Raw genomic sequence first — 20,704 nt, forward strand, 5'->3', positions numbered from 1 at the left:
AGCAAAGAAAATCTGATCGCGTCATTAAACTCTGAACTAATTAATGTTGAGGATGGGCAGTTGTTTTACAGGAATATGCTCTATAACATGTAGAGCATTCTGTGCCAGCTGTGCACCTGTCTCTATGTATTCAAGAGGAATCTGTTTGGCATAATGTATTTACAGAATATTAATCATATATGCAAAATAAAGACCCATACATACGGTACACATAGTAGGAGAGTATTAATGTTTGCCTCAAGGTTAGTATTTCTTGAGTATTTCCTAAAGTTGAAAGATATCAGTACACTGAAAGATAATCTGTTCCTCTCAAAACTATTTTTCAGAGCACATCATTCATTAACAGCTTCAGTTTTTTCTTATTGGAAAATATGATTTTTCTCATTATTCCAATACATATAATAGATCAAACTGTTTATTTGTAGTCATCTCCTTCTACTCATGCACCAGAATTGTATCTCTCACTATTAATTATTTTACAAGAAGCTCATGCACCAGAATTGTATCTCTCACTATTAATTATTTTACAAGAAAGACGTCTTGCTGTTCTCATGTCCTTTCTGCTAGATTAGTCTTCTCTTCACCTCTGTGACTGTTATTAGCTGAGAATAAGCAGGGAGCTAATTTTACATGAGACATCCAGTTCCAAGGAAAGTCTCAACCATCTGGAATGGATGTGAGAAGATTCTTTACACTCAATTTTATCAGGCTCCCATATGGTTCTGAATTATTCTCTTTTTTTTTTGCAGAATAGCAAAGAGACACTCAGCAAGATTTCCTGCAAAACGCATTCCCCCAGTATTAGTTTATTTCATGTTGTCTGGTCAGCTTGTTAAAGCCACTACAGGATAGAGAGAGTACTGGTAAAAAATAATATTGCAGAGTATCACATCTTGCTGGCTAGAAGTGAAAGTAGTTCAACGCTCTCCAGAAATAAAGGTCTCTCAAATAACTGTTTGACTACATTTCTCATTACTACAAACTACCATGCTACCATGTCTGACCTGTTACCTCTTTCTCAACTGTTGAGTAAGTGGGTGTTAGCCACAACTCTTCTTCTGTACTTAAGAAATTGCTTTGCTAATAGTTAGACTGACATTTTTAAAGTTATTTTCTCCCAGCCTGTCTGCATCCTGATTTCAAGCCGATCCATAGTAAGAGGTGTTTCAAAAGAATATTAGAAAAGGGAAACTCTTATCCTCATCATTATAGAGCACAGACCAATACCAATCTATAATTATGGTCTTGCACAAAATGGTTCAGAAAAATATCAATTAAAACACCAAACCTCAACCCATGCAATATTCCAAAGACATTAAAATATGAGAAACTTTCCAAGCTAAAGAACAGATATAGTAGCATCAGCAGATCGCAATTTGCTTCTCCTCTGCTGTCACAGAATGCAGCAAGCATGACAATTGGAAGCCATTCAGCTGAGCAGTAATCACTTTCATGCTTTCCAAAATGTTTTCCATCGAGGACAATAAATTCTTTTGCATTTCGCAAAAAACAAAAGTGGAAAACACTTCAACAAAAAAAAGTTAGTTCACTTCCACTTTATATAATTCTTACACCAAATTAGCATGTCATTCCCACACCTACACAAGCTGTACATTCACAGCAAAGACAGGAGAACTAGCTATGCTTTTGGCTGGAAAAAAAGAAAAAAAGACACTCCCTGGAACATAACCCTATGAAGAAACAAAAGCTCACTAGAAAATAGCTTTAGTAAAAGCAGAGATCATATCCAACCCTAATGATTTTTGTTCTTTGCAATCAAATACTGCTGACTACAAGAAGCCCCCGAAGGGTTTTTCCTTTATGCACTTCAGCTCAAGCTCTTTATGAATTATGAAAATTTTCTTAAAAGACTGAGAAGTGAAAAGTAGAGAAATGATGGAAAAATCTTATGTTGAAGACATTTAGAAATCTGAATCCTTCCTGTACTAAGTGCTTTCTAAAAGGTTCCATCACTGCCACATCACCTGCAGAAGCAGGCACCTGAATGTAATTTACTCTAGGCTGCTCTCTTCTTCAGCTCTCAGCCTGAACAACCAGCAGTCTGATTGCCATCGGGATCTTTTGCTATTTAACACATACTGTTGTCACACAGAAATGTGAAAGTCTAGTATATTACGTCCCAGCTATATTATGTGTCCAGCTTAGCTGCCTGGGCACAATGGCTGGCATTTAAGGTGCTAGGAAGTCCTGTTGAGTGTTCTCTTTCCTCTTAATCCTCTTGCCATGAAGATATTTCAGACACTGTCGCTCTTAGAACTAGGTATTATACAGGACATACTGTACTGATTTTGAAGTTGGATGGCACCTGGAGTTCTTATATCACCACAGCAAGTTGTGAACTGTGAGAGGCTCTTTTATCAAAATTAAAGATATTGCTATTGGTGTCCTGTTGGAAAAATGTGACCAAATAGCCCTACTTGAACAGTAAAAAAAAAAAAAAAAAAAAAAAAAAAAAAAAAAAAAAGCACAAATTGTGCTCCTTCCCCTTGCTTTTCATTTAAGCTGCTATTTGGCCACTCATAAATATTTTGTCTAAGATTAAACCTCAGATACTTGCTCCATCAGAGCAGCAAGCATTACTTGATTACATTTCACATCATTCTCAACAGTTTTTCACTCATGATACCTGATAAAATTCTACAGAATCCAGAAGACAAGACAAATACATATACAGTGAATTGGTTGATTGGACTATGGAAAACATTGCTGAAACAAATAGACAGCAGTCAATACGAACTCTCTCTGTAACCTCTACTAAAGTATTTGTCATAACATCAAGTATTTTGCCTTGAAGTCTAAGGGAGCTTCTGTAGCAGGGAATATAAACCTTCTATCAAATACCATATCTTATTTTAAAAAAAAAAAAGCTCAGACCCTGTACTGCATACAAGTGACAGACACTAAAAGTCAGTAAAATATTGTTTTCGTCCCATTGTTCCATAATACTTCTGCTTTTATTTCCTTTCAGCATAATCTGACACAATTATATTATGTTTTAATCTATTAAGATTATATTAAGATTGTTTCTAAGGGCTAGACAGCAGATCAATATGACAAAGTACTGCAGCAGTACACAGTGCAGCTGAAGTTAAGCATGATACACTGAGCAAACTAATATTTAACTAAGTCTTCTGGGAGTAAAAAGGAGATTTTCCTTGTTGAAGTCCTTGAATAATGCATGTTCATATTTAATCATCTTGTAAATTAATCTACAATACGACACAAAATAATATTGAATAGGACTTGAACAGTAGGATATTTTATACAGAAGTGTGTTCTTGACTCAGGGTTATGCTCACAGAGTAACTCCTGCTTTTGCACTTCTGAAGTCAGGGAGATGGTAATAGGATGTCTCAATAAAATCTACTTTTGAAGAATAATTTGGCAATGGAAGCCTGCATTCCACTCATGAAAACTTAATTCTTTTCTTGATTATCATTATGGCATATGCTACAGAAAACAGTGATAGCACCAATTGCCAGAAGCGCCCCTTTTCTCCAAGGCTCAAGGTAAATCACATGAGCATAAGACACACAGCTCAGTAATAACTGTATCTTAGGTAGTCTGAACCTTTCCCACGCCCCATTCAATAGTGCTTCCCTTAAAAGTCAAACACAGTTAAAAGGAGGGATTTGAATCGATTTCTTATAACCAGGCACACAAATGGAAATTTCTGAGTACTCTTCGGCCAAATGAAAATGAGAGAATACAAACAAACAAACAAACAACAGATCAAACAGGGAATTCTGTTTTTCTGTGCTTTAACTTTCTTCCTCCAGCAAGTGTTCAAAGGTGCTGAAAGGGTAAAATTCAAAACTTCTCTGTAACAACATAAAATGTATATAATGATGCTAACATAGTTCATAATCTCTGCTTGACTGTATGATTTTGAATTATCAAACTGAAAGCAATTAAGGGCTCAGAATGATTAAATCCAGATGAAGACTAAATTAATTAACTTTTTTAAAAAAGAGCATTGCATCTTCTGGTAATTAAATTTTATTAGAAATTGGGAAGCAGAAGCACAGGACTAAAATAATTGATATAATTGATCCATTGTTTTCTGGATGAGAAAGAACCATAACTAATGCATGGCACTCACCAAAGGAGTCGTAATTTTTGAGAGACTGAAAAGTCTCTTCAATAAGCCTTGTTCCAAGAACAAAATCTCAGGTTAGTTCAGAAATACATGATCTTTAAATTACATTCCTGACACATAAACACACCAAATCAATCAGTTGGTAAAGATCTACACATTAAAAAAGGAGAGGGGAGGAGAGTGAGGGAGGAGGATTTAATTTATCAACTCTTCTTTTGCAACTCTGACATTGCTGGCTTGGCTTGGGATAGTTCAAGAAGAGATCTGGATGATAATCATGTAACGTGGATTTCTTTCTGAGCTGTGAGGAACTGAAAACCCATAGCTCCACAAAGTTAGTACATGCAAAACTACTCACAATAATTCAGGGACTGGATCCAGTGGCCTTGACTTGATTCCAAATTTTCTTCATCTCTTTTTAAAGCAGAACAGACCAAACCCGACATCACTTATCTAATCTTCCTAGTTTTCCAAACCTTACTGCGTTAAAACAATTTAACTGAAATGAAATGTTAACAAGATGATGAGGGAAAGATCAAAAGTAACAGGAATTGGCACTGGGATTACGTTGCATCCATTTACATGCTGCATTTATGCAAATGACAGAAGTGCTGCAGAGATTAAAGGTGAGCTCAACTCATTGGCAATTATGCAAAGAATACAGATCAGCAAATTAAAATGCTAAAGGATAGAAATGAACACAGCAATATGATTGTTTCTTTTTTAAAAAGTCTGTTTCTATTCTTATTGTATACTTTCCCTTTCTGTTCCGTAGTGAAGGGGAATGGATGTAAGCATCCAAGCTTGAGCCCCCATATGTGGAGAAGTTTCCACTGATGCACATTAGAAAACTAGGCATTAATTTCTTCCAAACTTTAGTTAGTCTTTCCTCTGGGACATCTGGTCTTGTGTGCAATGTTATATTATTGGCACTTTCTGCATGCTCTTCCAGGACAATCATTTTGAAACGATGTCCCCACTTTAAATACTCTACATTGTGCTTTTTAAAAATGAGAATGTCAGCACAGCCCTCTTTCTTCATTATGGCAACAGATGGATTTCTATTTCTAAATAGAGAATGTAAGATGAAACCAGATGTAATGCAACATGCACTGCAGTGAAACTTAGTCACTTAGTGACAAACTTAATGGTCTGTGTTATACAGAACAAAAGGGAAATACTTGTTCCTTGTTAACTCTATGGAATGTATAAGTGGTAAATGAGATCCAGCTCTAAATAATTCCAGATATCTTTTAAGAGCCAAAATGTATTTGCAGAACACTTTCCTAAAGCAAAATCAACACTTGTGAAAAGAAAAAAAAAAAAGGGAAAAAGGGGGGGGGGGGGGGGGGGGAAGGGAGGAAAAGCTAGAACAAGAGAAAGACTGGAAAAAGGTGGAATCAATCATTCCTTTTCCATTCAAATTTCAATGAGTTTATGTAACTTTGAAGCTCTTGTTTGAAGCTTCAAAATCAACACTGCAGAGGCAAAGTTACGGCTTCATCCATCAAACAGCATTAAGTCAATTGTACTTGTAGTAGAGCTGATTGTTGACTTTCTAATAAAATATCTCCTCATCTGAAAATGTCATTTGCTGAAAATGAACACCTTCCCCAGAAGTTTTTTTCTTCCAAAAATGTATCCTCAGGCCAACGGCACTATTTGGCAGAAGGGGAATAGTAATCCCAAAAGTAAGATGGGATTATTTAAAGCTGTTCTTTCTGTTGGCAGAAACTTAGGTTGAAGCCTTTACTTTAATTAACATTTCCATTCTGCCTTGTTTTATGGGTTTGTAGTGGTTTTGGTGTGTTTTTTTTTTTTTTTAATTTGGGTTTTGGGGGTTGGGTTAGGTTTTTTTGTTTGGTTGTTTTTTTTAAGTGTCCAATACAAGTGAAAGAATACTTAGAACAGAAAATGTATTCGAGGTCCTGTAAGTATACTGAATTAATACACTGACTAGGGTTGAAAGAAGAGGCTAAAGCTGAAGAACAGCTGAGAACTTCAGGCCATATGCATGCATAATGAGCACTAACCATCTCCACTAATTCTCTGATCAATCCAATGTTGTAATGATACAGGGAAGGTGAAGAACAATCTGACCCATGAGCAAAGGGCTTTGTTATCATTCAAAATAAGTTACTACTTCATTATACAAGGAGCATATACGGCTTTCTTATGGGGTGTACATCTAACAAGCATTCCTTAAAGCAACACTTACAGAATATCTGAACTGATTTAAAATAGGTATAGGTCTAGTACAATTTAATACTTCTTCACAAAATATTTTTGCATTGTTTTGTTACTGAAGGAATTTTATTTTAGCTGCTAGTGCTAAAAGGAAAAGCATGGCAAACTTTGTTCACCTCTTCTATAAGACAAATGTACAGTCCAAAGACTTAGTATTTCCACTGAGAGACCTTCATCTGGACAAGAAACAAACTAATCAAATATGCTTTGAAACTTGCTAGCCTGCCGATACCCCAGCTGTGTTACTATGGCAGACAATGCAATGGGAGTGACATCCCCATCATAATAAACAGCTAAAATAGAGACAATTCTATTACAAACTAAAATGCACATTTTGTCATCTGTTACTATAATACACAACTGCTGAAAATAGGGTCTCACAAATAATGATAAATATTCATTAGGACACCATTACAAAGCTATGAAAAACATGGTCAAACCGAGCTCGCGCTGCTGGCATGGCCGTATTACAAGTCATGACACCTTCTCTCTAGATGCCCTCTCAACTGATTCTGAGCAATCCTTTGTCCTGAACATCAGGAGGTCACGTGAATGCTCAGGATTTCACTGCAGATTCTTAGTGCCTTGAATAACAAGTTTTTTAAAGAGGCACAGAAGAAGAAGAGTCTACAGGTAGGCTGTAATCAGTCAGGGAAAAGTCAAGCTGGGATAGCCGACCAGCTAAAAAGAACGAGAATGGATCCAGAAGACTCTCTCATGGTAGAGAGAAGGGGAAAACTTGAGGGGTATCATACACATCTTTCTTCTTTTGCTTCTGTTTGGAGTGCAAGATATCAGAACAAAATGGAAAGTGGCAAAAGACAAAAAGCAGCCCTACTCCATTCACATACCAACACACTTGGCATATTGTGTCTGCAACGGATGACTGAAATTCAGTTTTAAGCAAATATTTCAGCCCTCCACCTGCTGGCTATCCTTAGTGCCTGCAGCCTGCAAGTCAACAGTCAACGATTTAGATTCTGCACTGGCAAAGTCCAAACTCGGTATTATTACAAGGTAACACACCGTGTTCATACCTCACAAAAGGAGACTGTGTCAGCTGAGAGGTTACTGAAATTACAGTCTCAAGATTATAAATGATACAGCTACAGTTCTACAGCAAGAAAAAGAAATGCTGGAAATTTAGATAGATACCAATTTAGAAACCAAGGCCTGAGGTACTAACAAAATAATTTGCTCTTTTCCCCATAGTTTTTATATAAACACTCTGCACTGCATCTCAACTGGTCATCAGCTTATCAAACTACTCTGGGGAGATAAATGAGAATCCTTTTTTCAGAATATTAAGTTAATGAAGGCATACTCCTCTTAGCTATATCTATAGAGGCGGGTTAATAATAACAGGCAAAATCTGAAAAAGGAGCAGACAAACCTTTGTAATTATCTTGATTACCAATAAAGGGAGTGAAGAAACATGAGCCAAACAAAAACATCACCACCTACAACAGGAGGTGGAGGTTTTAATAACCAAATATCTGAAACAGTCTCAAAATTATTCCAATATTCCAATTATTCCATATTCCAGCCCTTGCTCCACCCCAGGACTTGACCTATCTAAGTGCACAGGAAAGGAGAGACATTCTCCATAAATTAGAAATAAGAGAAACAGTGAATAAAGGCTGAGTCATCACAACCAGAACTCCAGTTTCCACCTACACTTGCACAAACACAAGATGAACAGCATTGTTTATGAACGCTGACACATCTTAATATCAAATGAGTCATTGCATAAGGTATTTCAGGATTTTTACCATAGCACATGGCACAGATATAACAAATGGACTGCTTAAATCCAGCCCACGTGTTCTTTGTCCAGCACTTCATAAGGTTGCCTTTTCACACAGCATGTACTTTTCTCCGCGTTAAGACAACCTCACTTTAAACAGAAGTCTACTTTTGAAACTGAATTTGCTATCCTAGAGTAAGCCTTGCTGGTGTTCAGTGTAGTCTTGCATTATCTACAGCACTAACTGTCCATGCTTGTACATGTCTTACATCTGCTTTCATTTCTAAAATCAATCCTTAAAATTTTGAAAAAAAAAAAACATTTCAAGCTGCATAACCACTTAACCAAGGAGCACATCTCCCTGCTGGATCCTGAAGTTCATATCATTTGACTGCAACGGTGCCAGCAAACTGAGCTGCTAACAGCAAACTCAGAATTAGTCCTCACTCCTCCCTATGATGCTGTGAAGCAACAGCAGCACCACCACAGGATCCACATCTCTCTGACTGTGCTGAACACTGCTTTTTAGAACTCACACACTCAGAACTCATTACAGTTCACTCATTAATCCTTCATTTAAAAAAATTAACAAACAACCAAGATTACACAGGTCCAGTTTTACCCCACATAAAACATCTTTAACTCCTGTACAACATCACATACTATAGATCCTTCTCTTGAAATACATGGTACAAAGAGCTGCGTGGCACCTGGCTTTAACAAGGTTCTGTAGAGGCAGTTTAGAGGTCATTATCTGAGCTGAGTTTTGTTATGTGTGAATTCTTGTGAACAACTGTTCTTTAAAGCAGTGGGAATATTATTTTTTAAGCTAATCAACTATCACGCTTGCTTTGGTCCCTGATATTCTCCTGCAGCATTTATGTTTGTAGGCCTTTTGATGTCTTCCCATCATTCTTCATATTCTTTCATTATAACACCTGTTGCAGCAGTCGATCTGCCCGTAGGCTTCTGATATCCACAGTGAATCCACAATGACTAAGCTTGCTACTCATTTTAACCATGGACACAGAACTGAAAGTGTGGTTATATAACCAGCTCCTGGATGCTACCTGAAATCTGTTGCTTTACTTCTGATCTCAGGAATGAAGTGGGCTTCGCAGCCTTGCACAGAGGAAGAGGGCTCGCTTTCTCACATTTTGAAACGCAGCATCATCTCTTCAGGTTTTGCTTACATGTTGAGTACTCCCAGCGAGGTGCTGTCTATCCACACACTCCACAACTGTACGAGTTGAATTCAACACATTCATATATTATTTTAAAGGTACATTGCATCCCTCAAATGCGTACACAAGAGAAATAATTCACCTGGAAGCGGTCTGGACAGCAAGTTTCTATGTAATTTCATTCTCTTTACTGGGAATGTTGTAGAACTACATGTAATCTAATTGTTTACATTGCATGCTCCTAAAACAACCCATAAAATGCAATTTTAAGTCTGGGTTGATAATATTTAGTTATTTATAGATAGGTGGCTAGCAGAACGCCTTCTGCCATGCTCTTAGAAATGGTCGTGAAGTAACATCCACACACCGTCAGACGAAGATGTTTCCATACTGCCCTTTAAGTCACATCAAGCTCATCAGAAACCACAAACAAGTCTATTAACACTGTACCATTTGCAGTAAATCCCTTGGACATCCGTGAGCTGTTCCACATGCACAAACATCACCTATGATAACCTTTAGTTGGAAGGGTGCTACGGTGTTCATCAGAAGTTCTATACGAAGACTAATCTCAACTATTATTTTGCTGTTTCAGTCACAGGTGTATCATTCCTGGACTGAAATCCCCAGCATTGATTCTGTTATCTTCCCAATGCATAGAAAAGTCAGATGGCTATAAAACAAGAATGATAGCACCCAGCACAAAGGAGCACCACATCCGGTCAGCCGCAAATCACTGCATACTTTAAGACTTCTGATAATATCTAACTTGAGAAGTGAAATTAAATGTGCAATCCTTTGCAGATCTTGGATTTTTTTATTTATTTTTTTTCTGTGTATGTGTGAGAAAGCACATATAGCAGATTGTAGTAATTGAAGAGGTCTAGGCAATACTGTGATGTGAACAAACATTAGCCTCCAAAACACAATGGTTTTGAAATGAAATGTCTGATGGTTTCTTTTATTTCTGTTGAATAGTGGAAAGCAGTACAGAAAAAGGAATGACTTTGTTATTTGCTAATGTATAAAACAAAAAAAAAACCTTGATACAAAATAATGGTATATAAAACCATTCTGAAGAGAGTACAGAATAGGTCCTCCACAGTCTCTTAGCAACAAAATTTTCTCTGCTTTCTCAGAGTATCATGAAGTTGTGGAATCCTCCTCCCACACATAATTTGAAATCAAGGATGAAAACACAAGAATGACCCACCTTACTGGCTAGAAGCTGAAAACACTTTCACAGCCTGCTGAAACACAGATCAGCAACAAGCAGCATCTGTTGCTGCCTTAACTGAATTTTACTTGCAACTTCTCCATAATCAATAGTTAAGTGTAGCAATCAGAGAAGCAACCCAGGTAATAACAACAAAACCCAACAAAACGTGGAAAGAAGAGAAACGTGACATTAAAATAACTTCAGCAACCACATCAAAAATTAAAATTAATGTATGGTAGTAGAAGGAAAACTGATTTTAACTGGGAGCTCTCCACTGGCTTTCTCTAGATAGCATCTGAATGAGGTCAAAGCAAAGCCCATTCCCTCCAGTATTTTCAAATGATTCCCTTAAAATAGTGTCTATTTTCCCAACCTAGAATAGAGAAAGCAGAAAGAAGATTCATATTCTGGCTAGTCAATTTAATCCCGTAAGATCAGTAATAACAAAATTTAAAATCACAAGCTAAATAAGCTAATAAATAAGCTAATTTATTACACCTTTAAAATAATAATAGGCCATGAAAACAGAGAAGTCATGGCCTAACCAATGTGATTTGCTCATTGTTTCATCAGAACTTTTTCCACCAATAACAGGTGCATTTTCACTTCCAGAAAATAGCTTTCCTTTCTTTCATTACTTAGAATGGAATGTAATGAATGAAAGAATTTGTTAATCTACAGCAAACGGCAGAGACGATTTGCCAGCTGGGCATCCTTGTAAGCACAGAAAGAATTACCATCCCTCAAAACAATGGCAAAAGATCTTAATAATAATAATAATCACTAAAGGAGTACAAAAATCCAAAATGCTCAGGAAATTCAAATTAAGGTTCAATGCTGAAAGCCATAATCTACAAGCAAATTCCTATTTTTTAAGGGAATAGAAAAGCAACAAATCTAACAGCCAAAAGATTGGACATGAACGTTTACGTCATTCAGCTTTGATGGAAATCTTTTTATAAGACGAGAGAAGAAGAATAGCCTACAGTTTTAGGGAAGAGGAAGATACTTGGTTGATCAGATGATCAACCTCTTACTGTTTCTACTAAACTCCTCTTGTGCTCATCAACCCCTAGGCTCAGTCTATTTTTAAGCAGGTCAACTGACAGAATTATTCTTTCTGATAACCTACCAAGAGCAATGCATTTCAGTGCAAACAAAACCAGAAAAAATTATTATTCTTCCAACATCTACCTTATTTCTTTTCACACTGAAGCTAAGCTTCAGCCCCAGCTTTAAATCCAATGCACCAAGAAATGCCACAGCATAGTTTTACACCAGTACCAGGATGCAGTCTGGCTGTGACTGCTCCCTCAGATCTTCTTTAAGCCCACACCACCAAGGTAGAACACAATTCAAATCCAATTACTAAAAATGTCTGTACAACATCAAGTATTCAGAACTGATGCCCTGCATCTCTTACTATAGCAATATATACAGGCAAAAAATACTGCACTCTTTGGAATTTCTCTCCCCAACATAGGACACATGCATACTGTCTAAACAAGAAGAGTCAAAACTCTGGATCTCTGAGTGTCTAATGGTACACAAGAATTGAAGTAATACAGACCCCTTGTTCAATATTTGAATTCTAAGTTTACAATTTGAATTTGCAAATCACCCATGGATGCATTTTGCAACTACAATTTATTGCAAATGCACACAAATGTAGGAGAGCTGCTCCAAAAGTAAAGCCTCCTATTTAATTATGTAACTCATCATGGCAGGGGCAGATGTTGGTGGTATGGCAGTAGAGGCTGAACCTTCCCAAAAATGTTCCATTACATTTTGTTGATGTGTGACAAAAGACAGCTCAGGGGTGAGTTTGACAAAATGGCATCTGACATGAGAGTGCAATGAAGCAAAGGAATGGAATTTAATTCCTTCATGGGGAAGAAAGCTGCATCCATCAACATTCATCAACACCTATTGCCCATTTATGAAGACCAAACAGAGGATGTGAGCACAGCGAGGTGGTGCATTTCAGCAGTGGTGATAACAATATGAAAGACAAGTCATGCTCCACACAGCTGTGCAATTTTTATTATTATTATTTTTTTAAATGAGTGTGACATGCAGACTCTTATTCACTGCCTGTGAAAATGCACAGCTAATGATAGTATCTATGTAGAAACAGTGTATTGTAGCTGAGAATCTGTTCTATCAAATAATGTTATTGTCCTTTTTGTATCTGTTTTAGTTTCCATGGTAATAAATAAGAGGCATTACTTTTGGAGCAACCTACATATACATGTATACTGTATATGTATACATATGCTGGCTGGCTTCTAGACATCAGTAAGAATCTGTTAGTTCATGAGATGACAGAAGTACTGACAAAGGAACTACCAGCCTTTGGTACTGGTAATTACACTTCGCCAGTAATTATGCAGATAGATTTCAGGTTGTTTCTGATTTCCCTGTGATGTCGACATACAAGTTACCCATTTAATGAAGGTGAACCATTACACAGAATATTCCATGAGCATATCAGACTGAGGGAGATGCTGCTCTGTTGAATACACTCTGTAGAAAGAGTACTTAAAAGGCATTATCACAAGTTGTGAAAGAAAGCTTTAGGAATCAGTGCTACAAATACTGCATCCTTGATGCTACATACCTAAATACTACTAAAGCCATCTGTGAGATCAGAGCATACAATCTTACATTTCTAACGTAGAGCCAAAAAGATTTAATCCTACCCTTGTGTCTTCACAGCCTATTACAGGTAAGCGAAACATAAAGGTGATGTACAGGGGGGCCTGTGATTTAATGATGAAGAGAAATGAGAGTCTGCTTGATGGGATAGGCTCAGTTTGCAAGAGGAAATGTTAGGCAGGAAGGAACAGAGGCAGTTTGCCAGCTTTCTACTGTGCAGAAACTGAAAATCTAAGAGTTCAGGTAGGGCTCAAAAAAGTAAAGGTAGAACCCTGTGCATCACATATGACTTTAAAAACCATATTATTATACCATTCTCCATATTTCACAACAGTCCTGTAAGATACATACATAGATGCTACTGTAGCTGGGCTGCACAGGTATTTAGAATACAGTAAAATTGTACGAGCATGTAAGCATGATTTGCAGATTTGCAGTGAGGAAGCTTTTAGGATCTGTGTTTTTTTTTCAGGCAGATCTCCAGCACTCAGATCAATGAGAAGGATTTCAGATAAGTTCCATATGGTGTGAAGATCAAAACCAGATGGAACAGAAATATGAATGGAGGGGCCATACAGCAACACAGCCACAACAGACAGCATGGTGTCACTGGGAGTACCTGTAACACCTGGGGCAGCTCCCATCAGCTCTGCTGCCAGCTCCCCTGGTCACTTGTATTTGTAGGGATTTGCTGATAAGTATATTAAATGAGCCTTGAGAAAAGACACTGTAGTTCCTAAACATCCTGAAAACCTCTGTGTGTACCCTGGTAATAAAGGGAAGATGCAGAGCTACGGGCAGTACTTTACTTTATAACACTAAGTATTATTATGAATATACATAATTTATACTAAATACAAAAAAAAAAAAAAACAAAAAAAAAACACAAGACATCAACATCCTCTCTGTGAGGTTTAGTTTAATACACATCTAACTAGTACATATATTGCTGTCAGTAAAGCTTGTGTGTTCTTCTCTGCACCAGTATTGCAATGAGTGGAAACTGTGAGGCTCAGAGCTCGAAGCATATGGAATTTTCCAGGTCACATGTGAAGCCAAGCACTGGACTCTGCTGGGCAGGCAGAGGGAGACACTGAATTCTAACCATATGTTTTGAAATGAAACAATATGCTCTTCTGTTATAGCTGAAGACTTCAATAACCGCTTTACAGTCAGCAGCAATAAAAAGGGAAAGTAATATTGAAATAACATTTGCCATGGAATAGAAAGTAATTACAGCATAGAAATGAGAATGCCCAATGTATATATCACAAGTCTGACGCACGACAATATTAAGTTATATCATTTCCATCACAATATTTATTAGGACTTTCTTTTAAAGGACAAGAATTAAAACAAGTGGGATTCAGTTGCCATATGAAATATTCCAGGCAAACACAGAAGCACTTGTGCATTTCATAGGATCACAAAAACTGATCTGTCCCTTTACCAGCTGAACGATGACCAGGGGCAGAGAAGTGTGAAAATTCAAAGCTTAACAACTAAGTGCGATGGTAACAAATATCCACACCAAGCTGGGTAAAGCCTAGCATACCTCAGAAGCACAGACAGCTGCATTGCATCAGTCTCATTCCATGACTCAGAGCACGCTGTACCAGGCAGTACACACACCCTCTTCGGGCAGGATGTGTTCTACCATTGCACGCCCCTGCAAAAATCATTTTGGTATTTTGCTTTTTCTGCCCTGCTTTGCTTTACCTCACCCAGAATTTGTGAGGATTGGAAATTACTGCTGGAACATCACTTAATCAAAAATAGTCCGGAAAATAAAGTGATTTTAAATGCAAGCCTACTCTTCCCATTAGCCTTAAATTATTGTACTATTTCATTGGGGGAGTGCTTTTAATTCCCACTCCTACTGGTAAAAAGCAAATAAATAAAACAAGAGAGATACACAGATTAAACTCTTCCCAGCTCTCAGATTCTCGTCTTGCTGTGATATCTCTGATTATCTTTTGACTTAATCTCAGCGTTTTCCTATTGCTATGTCATTTACATCATGCTAGTAGATTCCCTGTAATCGATGTGATGCACACACACTTCAGATTTTGCATTTGCTCCTCACAGTGCAATCACAGAATCACTAAAATTTCAATGTTTTTCCTTATACTAACTTACTGCACTGTAATCAGCAGTGTTTGCAATACCACTTACGGTGTAATGAAAGCAATTACAAACAAAAGTCAAAATTTGTTTCCATGGAACTGAAAACAAAGGCACTCTCATAATATCACAGGCCCAGAATCTGACAGCAACTTGCCAAATTGTTTTACATCTACTTCTCACTCTAAACACTGAAGATCATCTTCAAAATTTGCAAAATAATAAACAGATAGAAATGAGCCTTTCATACAGTTAAACCCTGCAAACCACTGAAATTCAGGATTCTAATGTGTGTGTATTCCAAGGCCAGGAAGTTCCAGGTCTGTTGCTTCTTCAAGCTCAGACAGATTAGATGGCCAAGGAACATACTAGGATTCACCTGCAGCTATAAGGCAAAGTCTGGCTCCATTAAAAGGTTCTCGTTTCATGAAAACTAAACTGCCATTCTTACACCTGCACAGCACAGAATAATTGTACATCACCGAAACAAGGCAGGGCCTCTTGGTTCAGCCTAGAAAACCTTTTGTCACAGTGCACACAAAATAGAGAAAAGCCGTCACGTTTTTCAAGAACATCAGGCACAGCCTGATGACAACAGGTAACCTCACACATGCAGATTGAAGGCAGCATTTGGGTATTACTATCCCCAGCAACACAAAGATCCACATGGTTCTGGGAGAGAAGCAGTGGGTGCCCCATCCCTGGAGACATTTGAGATCAAGCAGAAACAGGCTCTGAGCACCTGACAGATCTGTGGGTGTCCCTGTTCATTACAAGGGGTTGGACTGGATGACCATTAAAGGTCCCTTCCAACTCATATACTTCTATGAATTACAGAACAAAGAAAGATAGATTTGTGTTCTATAGCTATAAGAATAAGCATCTGGCTGGAGATTGCAGTGGCCTGTAAAGATGGCACCGGCCCTCATGATGCAACTTATCTACAGCCCAAATAGATATACCAAGTCTGTTTTAGGGCACAATTTGGTTCTCAGTTATAAAAGTAGCCTTGCTGTGACTTCCATATGAGAATTAAAGATACGTTTGGCTTCTAATTGCAGGAAAGCAAGAAGAGAAGAGTGACCAGGGAGAGATCTGCTGGAGTCCCAGACTCACCAGCACCAAACTTGCAGCCTCAGCCACCTGGCCTTTGAGATGGTAGAAGGCTACAGCAGGCTGTGAGCCATACGCAAAGTGCACCACGTCTGAACTACAGTTTCCATGCTCAGAGTCAAAAGCAATCTTCCAACATAGCCTTCATTCACCAAATGGTGCTGGCAAACAGCCCACCAACGGCCGCCACATTCATCTCTCCAGTACTCTGCCGGACACTCACTAAGCAACGAGAAGTGCCACATCTCTGTTGGCCTCTGTTATCCTTTCAAGGATGGCGAAGACCAAACAGGGATTACTGTGGGGAAGGAGCAGTGAAGGGAAAGTGGTAACTGAAAGTCGGGGGATGCCCACAAGAACAAAAAGGGGAAAGAAGGGGGCAGAGCGCTGTCAGTTCGGTCCCATTTTAAGCCCAGCACCCCAGCTGAGGGGGAGGCCGCAGCTGTCGGGCAGCCCCCGGCCCTCCTCCCTGAAGCCCATCCGGACGGCCCCAAACTCGCGTAACGCTGAGGCAGACCGCTGCCTCCTCCCACCCCCTCCCCTCCCCGGAGCCCGCCCGTCCCTTCGCCCCGGCAGCCAATGGCACGGAGCGAGGTGCTGCCTGCGGCGGCCGGGCGGGGAGCAGAGGAGGAGGAGGCGGCAGGCGCTGCTCTTCGCTTGCTCCCCGGCTCCGGGCGCTCCTGAGCCGCGCCCTCGGTTCCCTGCCCCGCCGATACCTGCAGCATGGACTCGGACTCCGGGGAGCTTAGCGAAGGCGAGCTGGTCTCACCTGCAGGTAAGAGGACCGCGGTGATGCTGGGGCTGACTGAAAGCCGCCGATGCTCGGCGCGGGGAAGGACCGCCGCCGTCCCGCCTGAGGGAGCGGCTCGCGGGACTCGGTCAGCTCTCGGGATGGCGGGAGCTCCGCGTGCCGCACGCAGGCTGCAAGGAGCAGGAGGAGCGCGGCCGCTCTCTGTCCCGGCCGTTGCCCGCCAGGGGACGGAGAGAGTTACAGCCACGCGTGACGTGACAGCCGGTTACATGAGCAGCGCTGGCGCTAATCTGAGCTATTGTGCTTTATATCCAGAGGGGGAAAAGTTTCTAAGGCTGGTCGGGCTCCCGCTGCAGGACCTGGGCTGGCGGCCGCTTGCAGGCGGTTAGCCCGCCCTCAGGCCGCCGGACGGCTTCGGTTTGCAAGCCCTAACTTTTCATCAAAAGAGCGTACAAATGCTGCTGCTGCTGCGCTGCAGCCTGCGTAGTTCTTAGATGAGGCAGAAGGAAGAGGAAAATAATAATAATCCCTCCTGCTTTTCCCAATCTCGACATTCTCACGTCCTGTGCAGAACAATAAAAAGGGTGTAATCAAACGGTGCCCTCTGCAAGCAATGAAATGGAGACAAACTTGCATGAAGTCCAACGCTACAGAGGGAACCGGCTCTACCCCTGCGGCTGGTGCACAGCCGTGGGCTCAGGGCCAGCTGCCCGGCCGTGTGGGCTGTGGTGGGGGCACCGGCAAGGGCTGACCGAAGTGCAGGCAGATCCACGTCCCCTCCAGCTGCCCACCGTGCTGGCACCTCCTATGAGAGCATTAAACCAGTGTGAGACTAGCAAGTGCAATTGGAGTAAAGATCGCCATAAACAGACAGGAAGTTATCGTGTTATGTTATGAAGTAGTCTGCGAGAAACACATTTTCACCTCCATCTACTTTAGACCACAAGGATCTCTGAAATCTCATAGTAGTTCTGTTAGCACAGATGGGACGAACAACCTTAGGAAGCCATAAGATAAATAGGTGTCATCTTATCTAACCTTTATAGTCTTCAGTCTGATCCACTTTTATCTATTAGAGGCATCTACTTGCAACAACTTGCTTTGTATTTTCTTATTTCTTTCTCTAGATTTTTAGTAAGACTGGTAACAGGTGCTACAGCTCCTTACAGACATAAAGCTCTGTTAGGCTGAAGTTATCAACAGAGATCACCAACAGTTGCAGTTTGTCATCCAGATACACAAAGCAGTGCCTGAAGTTACAAGCGTTACATTTATAAAGGAATTAACATAGTATAGCTCCACATGCCAACATCATACTCCTGCAGTAAAAAGATTTTTCTTTTAAATAAATTAAAAGTAACTATACTTAGAGACTGCCATAAGTGTATTTTATGTCATCACTTACTAGCTGCCAAGAGCTGATGTTCATCATGCTCCTCTGCACTTTTCCTTCTTAGTGCTAGATGAGGGAAGAAGAACCTGGCATTTTGACTGAACGTGGTAGATGCCTATAGAATAAAATTGGAACAGAGTGAAAACTGTTTTTGTCTTAACCAGCTGCAATCAGGTTTCCCTAAATGGAAGTGTTATTGCTTGCTGTTTGTATCCCTCATCCTCTCCTGATTTCCCCCCCCCCCGCATCTCATTTGGTCTTTCTCTGTACAGTGCCATATGTGCTGTGCAGTACCTCGCTGGCCGTGGGTGTCCTGCTGTCAGTCACTGCTGCAGGCACAGAAGCAGAGAGTTTGCAGCACAGCTTTCAGTCACTGTACCATACCCCACACACCCAGTGACCAGGGGCATTCTACCTGTGGATTGCAGGGCAAGCAGAGTGCCATGGAGAAATATTTGGGTTGAAGCCCCAAGAACATCCCAGTTGTGGCCATTGATCTCAGGACAGCTAGGGTTTCATGCTAAAAGGGCCCATTTAGCTTGTTCTCCTTTAGCAGCCCTTGCACTCCAAGTACAAACAGCAGTAACTTCAGCTTGCACAGCTGCAATCTCTTATGGCCACTGTCCAGTTTTCAAGTTGTTCACACTCAATGCAATACATCACTAACATCTTAGACGCTGGTGCAACACAGATTGTTCAGGGTCTGCTCATCCTACAGTACTTGGCCCTTTGCTCTGCCTGGGGGAGCAGCATCGCTCCCATCACTGAGACTTGGGTGTGAGCAGAGCAGGGGTCTTCTTCGTGTGCCCCCACCATCTGCCACACGTGCTCAGCATCCAGGAGCCAGCTGGAGGCTTGCACTGAGATCCCAGCAGCCTCATTTCCTTTAATAGCTCATTTAAAGCCGAATCTCCAAGGAAGCAGAAGTAGTTTTTCTGTATTCTAAATGTGTTGTCATGATAGCATCTTTATATTTCTTTGGTGCAGGCAAAAAGCTCTTTATATGCTAGTAGCTCAAGATGTTAGCTCTACTTTAAAACAACAGAAACCACAGCTCAGCACACCAGAGCATCCAACTCCACAGCCTCAGCTTCCACCAGCCCAGCCTGCTCATACTCATCCATCATTGCTTTGCATTGAGTTGTTCATATAGTCAAGAATTATATACATTTTATATATATACACATATATACTTGTACACACACACAAGATAGAACCCTGCTGAAAGCACTGAACAGGTCTTTGCAGTTTTGAAAAAGAAAAAAAAGTGCATTTAGCACTACGTTCAGTGAAGTTTCTTGAATTTTATTATATACACTACAAGTCATACTCCTTTTCTTGTCCTATAGATAAGCTTCTGGAAGCTGAGCAAGTAATCTTAAAATAGAACATTGTTCCCATTTTTTTCCTGTCCACCTATTGAGAGGTGTGGGGGTTTTGTTTGTTGGGTTTTTTCTTTTTTTCTTTTTTTCCCCTCTCATTTTTCTTTTGAAGTCCTTCAGGAGAATAATGTATTTTTCCCCCAGTTCTCTCCCAGCAGCCTACCATATGAAGGCATGATCTGCTGTGTCACCTTTCAGACCAGCGTTTCACAAAAATCCAGGTCATCTCCAATAGCAATTCTTTAGCAGTGGATTTAGGAATTTTCCTTGCAAGGGAAAGGCAGCAGACCTTCATTTGGTGCGCATCGCCTTAGGTCCCTCAGCTGAAACAGCAGGAATTCAGCCAAATAGGTTTTTTTTAATACAATATTGATTTAAGCCTTTCTACAAGCTACCAGGTCAGAACAGAGGTTTCTGTGTTTGTTTAATAGAACTGTTACGCTACACCATTAACATATGGTAACTAGAAGCTTGGTCTTTGAAACAATACCGATATTTTCATTAGGCTTAACATATCCTGCAGAGTAGACTGTTGCTGGTGCCTTCTGCGGCTTTCCTCCCACTGAAGTCAAGAGAAATTTGGCCTAGGAAAGAGAGCAGCTTGTGCTCCAAGTAGAGCTTTAAATTGGTGATAGGATTTCTTGGAACATTAGCCCTGTGAAGGCTACAGCTTTGTGTGATGCCAAGGAGAACAAGATGAAAACACCCTTACGCCAGGCTTGCATCCATAAAGACAGTGGGAGTCTTATAGTCTTCAATAGGGCCA

General features: G+C 40.1%; 1 protein-coding gene across 2 annotated transcripts in view; it reads left to right on the forward strand.

Annotated features, from left to right (window-relative positions):
- The first annotated feature begins 16,111 nt into the window (after positions 1-16,111).
- The window catches only part of TNFAIP8L3 (TNF alpha induced protein 8 like 3), a 42,470-nt gene continuing 37,877 nt past the window's right edge, over positions 16,112-20,704 (forward strand). The window contains exon 1 of one of the 2 annotated variants that reach the window (XM_052671947.1): positions 16,112-17,187. In XM_052671947.1, the coding sequence (XP_052527907.1) occupies positions 16,687-17,187 (501 nt within the window). In that variant the 5' untranslated portion in view covers positions 16,112-16,686. The remainder of the gene's footprint in view (positions 17,188-20,704) is intronic. The other variant, XM_052671946.1, reaches the window with a different exon arrangement.

Source organism: Tympanuchus pallidicinctus, unplaced genomic scaffold (genome assembly GCF_026119805.1).
Source record: "Tympanuchus pallidicinctus isolate F22 unplaced genomic scaffold, pur_lepc_1.0 scaffold12, whole genome shotgun sequence".
Classification (NCBI taxonomy): Eukaryota; Metazoa; Chordata; class Aves; order Galliformes; family Phasianidae; genus Tympanuchus; species Tympanuchus pallidicinctus.